Raw genomic sequence first — 10,980 nt, 5'->3', positions numbered from 1 at the left:
CATTTTATTGCATTTGTATGAACTTTAAACGAGTACAAAACGAATCACAAAATTTTGTTGTGCTCACCCGGGAATACGCGCACCTTGCTTTTCTAATCCCGCAGTTGGATGGTGTTTACAAAATGGCGGACAGAAAAACATCAGAACATTTCCACAATCTTAAGGATGGCTCAGATCAAAAGCGGCCGTAAGCGTTACTTGATTTGTATGCTGTCACAATTTTACATGCTTTATGCACCAGGGGCAGTTGTTATTTTCTGCATATATAGGAAGGTTCATGCAGTTTGCATATGCGTAAAGTCGGGCACTGGAGCATGTATTGCCATACACGCCGCTGTCAACTTAACTCAACGTTTTGCGTTGAAATATGGAAGTCAGTTAATGCGGTTTCCTGAATAGGTGATTGGTGTGCATTATCAAACATGTTATGGTACACGCTGCCTCCTATTTCAAAGTTTATACACTATACAAGCAGATGAAGGTGTAACTGCACCGTCTATATTTAGTTCCGAGTTTTGACATCTGGGAAGTTGTGCTAATTATAAGCATGACACTTGCTGGCTAATACAAAGTTCAAGAGGGACTGGTAAAGAGGTACTTGTGGTTATATCATATTACTACCTGGTCTTACCATTTTGTTAAAACACTGTTTTCAGGTACCACCAATGATGAAATCTGTTGATGGTGATAAGATTTAAGTGTCATTGTTAAAGTTCTGAGACGCCAGACCTTTAACATACTAAGGCATATTTATGATTTTTATTCAAGAATGGTATGAATGTATTGGCTGCATGATTAATACCTATATTGTCTACAGTAGATAACAAAGAGAAGTTTCAGAAGAGTGTTTAAAACAACTGCATACATTATTGCAGTAGTTGATGTAAATGTAATGTAAATTAAGAATTTCTCAAATCATGTTCATGATGTTAATATAGCTATAACAAATATGATGACTTGGTCGAAGTGGGGAAGTGGGGTAGCCTTGTGGTTAAAGTGCTTGCTTGTCAAGCCGAAGACCCAGGTGTGAAGCCCATTTTGTGGTGTCCCCTACTGTGATATTGCTGGAATATTGCGAAATGCTTGGTTGAAGTGACATGTGTTTGCCCCTAACAGGACTCCCAAAAAAGAAGAAGAGAACTTCATGCTTAATTTACATTTTGGCATAAAGTGCAGTGTTAAAATACCTCTGAAACTAGGAACTTTACAAAAAACTAAAAGAAAATTAAAAATCCAATTGGCTTGACAAGGGCTAGAATCCTAGATACATGTATACCGTATTTGACGTAATAAGGGCCCCGCTCTAATAAGCGCCCACGGCGATATTTGCTAATATATTGTCTTGTGAAAAATCCCAATTAGCACCCCTTCCGATTGATCAATGTACACAGGACTTATCTATTCGTGTATAATATGTATGTTATATGCATTCTTAATTATGGGAAACTAAATTCTGGAAAAAATATATCTGTCGTATATTTATAAACATTTCAGGCTGTCAGCATAAACCACGAAATTTATGATCTTTCAATTCTGTTGTTTTTCACCAAAATAATATTCTTATAAGAGCCCCCTATTTCTAACTTTGAGAGCGCCCTGGGCACTTATTATGTCAAATACGGTATCCCTTCAATGCATTAATGACTTTAGAAATCAGATACAGCTCGTTAATCATTTGGTATGTTTGTACTAACAGGTTTAAGCACCTTAGTGTTAATTAAACAATTTAAGTGAATATGGCAGTGAACCCAGTTGTCATACCTACCACAGCAAGTACTGGTAATTATCTGGTATTGTCTTTTTGTCCAATTAATTAGGAACTGTGGAAAACAGTAGAAAACACTTCTGTAAATTGGTTGGAAGGCTCTCATAAAGCCTAAAACTGTCATGGAGTGTCAGAAATTGGCACTAGTCCTGTAGCTCTTGCCAAACTGCCCAGTTGTTAAGGTATCATAAGGACAACTAGAAATTTGCAATTTTTAAGGGCTTTGCTGTATGATATCATTATAAGCTGGTGGACTTAAAATGTTAGTTTCTACCGCTGGCATGCCATATTTATTTATAGTGACTTGACAGCTATTTGCTGAGAGGTAGACCATGATTAAGGCAAATACTATGATAGTGTAAGGAAGAATATTGCAAAGTTGTTCAATCAGGAAATATTTATTCCTCCTCACAGGATTGATGTCCCATTGTGCATGTGATTTTGCATGCTGTGTACTTTGTTTATGCTTCCAGGAGTATAGTATGTGTTGATGATCCGGGAGGAGTACTGACAATTTAAATGTTATGTTAATTTATTGGAATATACAGTGGCTAACAATACATATTAGAAACTTCAAGACTCATGCTGAAACTGAACAAAGGCTGACTGGGATGTTAATCTAATTTTTAACGTAAAAAAAGATGTTTTATCAGTTTATTTATCATGTATTGAAACAAAATGTCGATAACTGAAGTAGTGGCTGTTTGTTCTTGAACTGTTTTAACCAGGATGCATTCTTAGCAAGCTTAGCGTTGACATTTATATTTCTGTGTGATAATTTTGTATTCTTGTTAAGCATGTTATGTGCGTCTGATGTAAACAACATTTTTAGACACTTGTTCAATACTATTGTATCAACATTTGACATTGTTTAACGCATTGGTCAAAATGTATTGCAATTATGTAGTGTGTTCATACTAGTATATCGTTACATCCCTCTTGCTTGTGTTCGTAGGATGGTCATCCAGTCTGCCCCACGACACCACCATGATACCTTTACTGATAGTGGTTCAAATGGCGTGAAGGACACAGAGAAACACAGACATAAAGAGTCGAAAAAATCTCACCATTCAAAATCCCAGCCAAAACTTCAACCGAGTGGTTCTGAATCCCAGGCTTATACCTTTCATGAAAGTTCCCCTTTTGATTCCACAAAATACTCAACATCTACCTCATCCATGGAAGCAGCACATCACAAGAAGCGTCTGAAAACATCACTTCCCAAACCGAAACACGAGCTAGACGTGCATCGTCATGATTTCAGCGATGTGATGCCCAAGTCCCAAGCCAGTCAGTCAACGTTGGAAGCCCTGATGGCAAGGAGCCCTGTCTCACAAGACCGAGTGATCCCCATCCCCAACCGAGCGAGCCCCGTGGGTTCCTTCATCCCCTCGCCCCCACATACAAAGAGTGCCTCTTTAAGCAGAGATATATCACCGTCGCGAATCACGCAACAAGTTGTATCAGCCCTGTCAGAAAGTTACCCCCCACCTCTGCTTCATTCTGCCCTCACCGGCACGCTGACGCAGTCCCCAGCCAGTTCTCCATCCCCTCCCAACAGAACTGTGGTTAGGAACGTACCGCCATCTCGGGAACAAGAGCATCATGGTAGACTCAGCAGTCAGACGATCCGACACTTACAAGAGTCTCAGCTACAACGAAAGGCCCAGACCATCAGACAACCGGGAGTCCATATACAGACCAGACTACCTCCTGGTGCCCAGGCAGCTGAAGGTCCAGTGGATCATATAACATTTAGATCTGTATCACCAAAAAGCAGACAAGTATCTCATGAGCCTCATGTAGAAAGAGTAGTGTTCAGATCAGTTTCTCCCAAAGGCATCCAGAGATCTCACATACCAGCTGGGGAAAGAGGAGCGCTGCCCTTCAGGTCTGTGTCTCCTAAAAGTGTTCAGTCCTCTCATATCGTTGAAGGTGGCGTACCATTTCGATCCGTGTCTCCGCGACGGAGCCATGTGCCTCATCCTGGGAGGCAAGTTAAAGAAGAGCCAAGGGGTTTTGTTGTGGAAGGACCTAATACAGCATTGTCAGCAAATAGTTCAGCTCCACAACAAACTGACTTAAACATGCCGGTGTATACCAGCTCTGTTTTGAACAATGTTCCCAACACTGTTGTCTATTCGCAATCCTTTGGTCGTGCTCCACCTATATCATCTGCGGGTACTGTGTCATTATCAGGATCGATTCCGTCAGTCCGAGAGGGACCGCCTGGTGTGAGAATAGTTCATTCATCTGAGGGTCTACAGAAAGTCATTGTGTCATTAGGAGAGAATCCAGGGCTAATGTCTCGTGAATTGGCTGAAAGATTAGAAGCAGAGCTCCGAAGTCATCATTCAAGCCACAGACGCACACCTTCACCTGTTCCCCCATCTTCAACTAGACCAGCCAAAGAGCACATACCCCCTTCATCCTATGCAAGACACCCCTCCTCTTCACCCCTGACAATCCACAAAACTCCATCCCCCTCCCATGCTGGACATCGAACCCACGGCCATTCCTCCTCCCCACAGACAATCCACAGGACACCGTCACCCTCCCATGCAGGGCATCGAACACAGGGCCACATATCCCCTGTGTCTCATGCACAGGGGAAGGTGTCGCCTGTGCCGACTCGCAACATAGTGTCCTCAGCTCACAGGATCCACGGACATGTCTCTCCAGGCCCACACAGCCAGGACAAAGGGCCTGTCCTGACCCAACCCCTTGGACGCTTCTCACCCTCACCCACATCAGCTTACCGGGGTCATGTGTCCCCAGTTCAGACCCCAGAGCAGCAGAGAATGGGCAGCTCTCCTCCCCCAGCTCACAAACACCCCGAACTCCCTCCTACATGTCGGTCAAGACAGCCGGCTGTTGATCTCACCAAAACTCATCACAGATACGCCAATGAGTGTATCCCTTCTCCGGCACAGAGATACACCGATATGCCCTCAGTGCTACCATCCTCTATTGCTCACAGTTCCACTCAAGAAGCCAGGTCAGTAAATGTACTATTTTCACAAGCGCAGGGACAAGTCAGTGTTACACCCCGTCAACATCCACACGAAGGGCAGCAGGGATCAAAGAAAGATCGTAAAACAGATATTCGCCATGACACACAACCTACCTTCCAACCTGCAGGCCAGGGCCAGCCATATTCAACTGCAGGAGAGACACAGCTAGCCTCTCGCCTAGCTACATCCCAAGCCAAGCCTTTGCCCCCAAGTCATATTAACCCCTTCACCTTTCCGGTCAAAATGATGGTAACCACCCACGCACCTGCCCCGATCCCGTCATACACAGTCAACAGCAGCTCACACCAGCCTGAGCAGCGGACTCCTCTGACGGCTCCCTTCTACCCACGGTCCACCTCCGACATTTCCGATTTGCAGCGGAAAACAGAAAAAGAGAATATGAATGACATGCCCCGTCTTGTGCCGGAATTACCACTGGTGAAGAAGGAGGAGAACTCAGGAAGTTTCACAGGGTTCAACCATGTTAATGAATCTCCGCACTGTGAGGCATCGTCTTCGGTAAGAACACCCAAATATATCAATGCTTTAACCATGTTAACATTAAGAATTGATTTTCTTGTAGTTGTGCAGATCCATAGAGATAGTTAGCCATGTGGGTTTTCATATAATAAATGTCATTTTGACATGATACAATTTTTTAACTTATCCTGTCCAACACTATGCATTCCTTCCTTCTTCTTTCGATACCATTGTGGAAACGTGCTTGAATATAGTTTCCAACTTCAATAAACATTTCACCTGAACACATGCCAGCATCACCATGGTCACCACCCAAAAAAATGGGTCACGCACTGTAATCCTGTGTATGTGACCTTTCACGACTTGATCACCTGACTACTCCTGCCACATCATACTCTTTCTCATCGCAACCCTGTGGAGACGTGTGTTTAGTTCTAGAGAATACATATTTGAATTTTTGGTGTTTTTTTTGTGAGCTACCTCCTCATTTGTGTTAACATCTACAACACTAATTTAAGAAGAGGATGGGAACGGAACAGCGCCTGTAAAAGTTGCAGACATACTTACTCCAATGCTGATCCTCGTGATCGTTGCTGTGATTGTCGCGGCCTTTGCCTTAAGGGCCACAGACGTGCCCAGTGTTCTCACCTCTATGAGGAAGCTTTCCGTTTAGGTTTAACCAAATGCCACAAACGTAATATTGACCGCTGGTCTAAATCTAAGGACATGGAACGCGATCCTTCCCTTTGCCCAAAAGCCCAAACTTGTGACCAAGCCGGCTTTTCCATCCACCGTAACTGTTGTGAAACCACCTCCTGCGTTAACCATACCATCCTTGTCGGTTGAAGATGATGGGATCTTGGACAGTTTCTTCACTGAAGACCTTCCTGCGAATGGACCAGTTTTCCCCCTGTGTGCCCGTTACCACGCCATGCCTGTCATCAGCTGAGAGTCACCAATCATCCCAGGATCGACATCAATGTAATGTTTATTGGGATTGCCATCACAGCTGGGCGATACCCCTCCCCTTTGGATTGATACAGTCACATGTGCTTCTCTCCTTTTCCATGGCATGGCCGTCACACATCGATACCCATTATATCCAGATTACAGATCTCTGTCTGATTACTATGGCTATACACCACCCCGGGAGCGACATCAGGATTGACATTGATACGCAGATCGTCGTTGACTTCCGTCTCATCCTTGAGGTTCCTGTCTGACTACTATCGCTATACACCACCCCGGGAGCGACATCAGGATTGACATTGATACGCAGATCGTCGTTGGTTTCCGTCTCATCCTTGAGGTTCCTGTCTGACTACTATCGCTATACACCACTCCGGGAGCGACATCAGGATTGACATTGATACGCAGATCGTCGTTGGTTTCCGTCTCATCCTTGAGGTTCCTGTCTGACTACTATCGCTATACACCACCCCGGGAGCGACATCAGGATTGACATTGATACGCAGATCGTCGTTTACTTCCGTCTCATCCTTGAGGTTCCTGTCTGACTACTATCGCTATACACCACCCTCTCCTGGCCGGTTAATAGATCATCATCGATACCAATTTTCTTAGGATCGACATCGATACTGATTGCCTACAGATCAACATCGGGATCGACATCAATACCCTCCTCTAATAGATCGACATTGGGAGCAATATCGACACCCCTCTCCTCAGGGTCGACATGAACATCGATGTCAGGGCACATGTTCTATCTATAAACGAGGTCAGCAATGTCAGCAATGTCCCTAACTTTCTTAGACAGATTTATAATCTGTCTTCGCAATTGTCAAGGCTTCATTGAAGACTTCTCTACTATCGTCAGCCAAGAAACCTAAAGGAACAGGCACTCCATTGTTGCTGTAACTCCCTAATCTTTTTTGCAGACGTCAGCAAACATCATTTCACTATCGATCGAGGAGGACGCACTATCCGTTTAATTCTTCACAGCCAAATTTTTCTGCCTTTACGATGACAGTGGCCTTGCGTGCTTGAGGATACACGATCGCCTTCTACAGTCGTCTTACATTCAGCTGACCACCCATTGTATGATCAAGACTAGTTATTCTATGGCATAGCAATATCAAGAGAATAACGATCAACTGGATCATGCGCTACACTTTTACTGGTGTGTGAGACAGAGATTTGCCCATTCTGTAATTTCCCACTTATCTCCATGCATCAAATATCATGGAGACAGGATGATTTATGCAGCAAAGTGACTGGATAAATCACTTTCAGTGAGACCTCGATGACTACACGTCGTGACGGCGTTTGACAATGCACAGTTTTGAAAACACCACCCCACCTCAGGATCAACCCTGCTTTGTACATTCGTTCGACCAGGGATTATATGATAGCCTCTAGCCTACATGATGCGTATGACTCATCTTTGCATATGACTCGTCTCCAGAAGTCGCTTGTCAACTGAGGGTATTCGAACAGAGGAGCCAAGACCTTCACTGAGGCTCCCCGCACCTCCACACGGGCCTTATGTGACCATTAATGGAAGGCATTCAAAGCTTATTGTTGGGCTTGTGACATCATCTAGCCGACCACTGCTTCTCTACAACAGGTCAGCCAGTGTCTGCAACAATTGAGATCAATTCGCTGTGATCAACTCTGTCATTGCTATTACAACTGGATCTAAGATCTCCACGTTTGCTGAGCTACAGTTCCTCATTCAGTCCACCAAGTTAGCTGACCAGTCGTCTTGATCCACTTGGGATCTTAATGTCATCCTCTGCCATCTGAACTCTGCATGAACCACTTGCTGAGAAGGACTTTCAGTTGATCACCCTCAACATGCTCAAGACATTTTCTCTCTTGGTCCTTACAACTGCTGCTAGAATGAGTGTGATCCAAGCTCTCGATGTTAACAGGGTCCTGTTTAAGAGAATACATAATGGAAAGGTCTTTCTGGGGCTTTGCTGGGACCTCAACGCAAACAATCAGCTTCCGGGACGGCCAGACAAGTTGTTCAACATTCCGTCATTGGCGCCATCCTGAACCCAGATGACCATACCCGGTTAGAGATCTCGGCATCTACGTCAAGATGGCAATGCCACTTTGGTGCACCCACAAGAAACTGTTTTTCCCACTTTCCACGGCGGCCTGTACAGAATTTTCCCGAACCATGGTCTCTGCTCAACAACCCTTGGGGCCTACGTGACATCTAATCCACATGAAACTGGAGCCGTTGCCTCTACCATGCACAGCAACTGCACCCTCTTCACCATCATGGAGGGATTTTTTTAGGAGTCTGACACTGTCTTCGCTTTCCACTGTCTTTCTGAGTCACCGGTGTTCAGGGCCTCTACAGTTGACGGCTGCAAACAAGCACAGATAGACAATACTATGTACCCGTTCCTGCAGCCCAGTACTCTGTATCCTGTACATACAGATCATTCATTGGAGCATCCTTCCTTTGTTTATTGTCATTATTCTGGTTCCCAGACTGAATACCCAGTGTAGGGTGAGCTACCTCATCTGTAAAGACTCTGGTCTTCAACATAGAAGTTGCCGCAAGGCACGGTTGTTTTGGCGGTGTCCCAAGCCAGTACCTGATCACCTCTATTTTACGGGCGTAATGTCTCAGTATTGGTTTGATGATCCTCTTGTGGATGTTGTCGATCGTTCCACTTCTCTTGGCATGTTTCAATCCTGCGGGCATGATTGATAGCTGTGACAAAGCGTTAAAAGAGATACACCACCTCCGGGTTGGTTATGAGTCATACACTGAACAGATCTCTATTCAAAGCTATGATGTCATTTGTGTATCGATGTCCTACATGAAAATACGGAACACATGTTCTACCCGATTTCATGATGAGACAACTAGCATAAAAGGGATCCCATCGCCTGTTGTGGTGTTTTTACCTCCACACAATTTCCCGTCTTTATGACACAAGCCAGTGTTATAGATTCTATATATGTATCACTGTTTAGCACCAACTTCCTTGTGTATGGCTCATGGTTGTTGTCTCTACAGGCTAGGGTATCCGCGTCCAACCATAGGATAAATGCATTGTGTGAGATGGGATACGTTTTGTAAATTTTACATTTGATATACTTATCCATCTCACACGCTATATGCTTGTCCGACCGTCCCTGAATCACAGCTCTAGCCTGTCAGCTCTAAGAAACAGAATGGTAGTCAGATGATCAAGTCGTGAAAGGTCACATGCACAGGATTACAGGGCATGACCCATTTGTTTAGGTGCTGACCTTGTTGAGGCTGGAGTGTTCGGGTGAAATATGTTTAGAAGCTGGAAACTTGGTTCAAGCACGATTCCACGTAAGGATCGAAAGAAGACATGCAAAGTTTGAGATAGGATAAGTATATAAATATTCAATTTTTTTAACGAAACAAGCCTTTGGTAGGCATAATAACAAAATTGTTCCTAATATATCATATTAGTACTGAAACAAGAAAGTATTTATATCTTTTTCATGTGATAAATTCATTCTTATCATAATCAATGACTAAAGTAACTTTAGAAACAGTTGAGGAACACAGATTGTATACATGGAAGTGATGTGATCCCCTGTTACAATGGTTACAGTTGAGTCCCTTCAACATGAGGCTGCAGAACCTAGCCAACTTCCCTGTCAACAACACAACGTACAGGTCTGCATATAGGGCGCAGTCTGTAGCTGTCCAGAGAGCCAAGTGAGTGCCCATCAGTTTACACAGAATCTCCCAGATTTGGAATAAAATTAAACTTTTACCTTATCCTGAGTCATACAATTTGTTTATCTCATCTCATTCTGAAAAAGTAGTGGAAACTGGCTAACTTTCAGTATGTGTGTTTTTTTAAAAAAAAAACATTCTTGTCCTTAAAAGTTGTGAAGAAGACCTTACTTTCTTCAGGTATTTATCTAGACCTTCTCAGAGACTGATATTCGACCCAAAGCCTGCAGGAAATGAGAAAAATTTGGCAATTCCTCAATATTGACAAAAATAAGAGTATTGAAATAAAAAGAAATTGCAGGGGGACAATATCACAATTTTTTTCACAATTTGCCTGCCAAGGACTTAAATCCCTGTTCTTAGGAACAAATCTATTTACTAATTAGAGAAGAGATAAGTAGCCCTTTCAGCTATCATTTCATGTGGAATAGGTCTTCAGCAACCCATGCTTGCCATAAAAGGCAACTATGCTTGTCGTAGGAGGCAACTAACGGGATTAGGTGGTTAGGCTCGCTGACTTGGTTGAAGCATGTCATCGTATCCCAATTGCGTGGATCGATGCTCATGATATCAGCCCTTGTTTTGCCTGTCCAGACTCAGTTATTTACAGACCGCCGTTATAGCTGAAATATTGCTGAGTGCGGCGTTTAACAACAAACAAACCAGCCAACATGAGGAAGAGAATGTCAACTTCTTTATTATGAGGAACAGGATGATGAAGGAGTAAGTATACACTCCGAAACACTGTGCCCGTGAAGATCCGGGGTAGAAAAGGTCTTCAGCAACCCATGCTTGCCGTTAAAGGTGACTATGCTTGTCGTAAAAGGCGACTAACGGGATCGGGTGGTCAGGCTCGCTGACTTGGTTGATGCATGTCATCGATCCCAAATGCGTGGATTGATGCTCATGATATCAATCACTGGATTGTCTGGTCCAGACTTGATTATTTACATACCGCCGTCATATAGCTGGAATATTGCTGAGTGCGGCGTTAAACAACAAACCAACCAACCAAC

At 43.7% G+C, this 10,980-nt stretch overlaps 1 protein-coding gene across 3 annotated transcripts in view; it reads left to right on the top strand.

The window, feature by feature from the left end:
* The first annotated feature begins 113 nt into the window (after window positions 1–113).
* Window positions 114–10,980, top strand: part of LOC124138697 (serine/arginine repetitive matrix protein 1-like) — a 29,284-nt gene continuing 18,417 nt past the window's right edge. For all 3 annotated transcript variants that reach the window (XM_046505492.2, XM_046505493.2, XM_046505491.2), the window contains exons 1-3: window positions 114–187; window positions 2,721–5,298; window positions 9,837–9,943. In XM_046505492.2, the coding sequence (XP_046361448.1) occupies window positions 123–187; window positions 2,721–5,298; window positions 9,837–9,943 (2,750 nt within the window). In that variant the 5' untranslated portion in view covers window positions 114–122. The remainder of the gene's footprint in view (window positions 188–2,720; window positions 5,299–9,836; window positions 9,944–10,980) is intronic.

This window comes from Haliotis rufescens, unplaced genomic scaffold, assembly GCF_023055435.1.
Source record: "Haliotis rufescens isolate VD_foot unplaced genomic scaffold, xgHalRufe1.0.p SCAF_15, whole genome shotgun sequence".
In the NCBI taxonomy this organism is placed as follows: domain Eukaryota; kingdom Metazoa; phylum Mollusca; class Gastropoda; order Lepetellida; family Haliotidae; genus Haliotis; species Haliotis rufescens.
The sequence above is the reverse complement of the archived record's forward strand: the minus strand, read 5'-3'. Positions and strand labels throughout refer to the sequence as shown.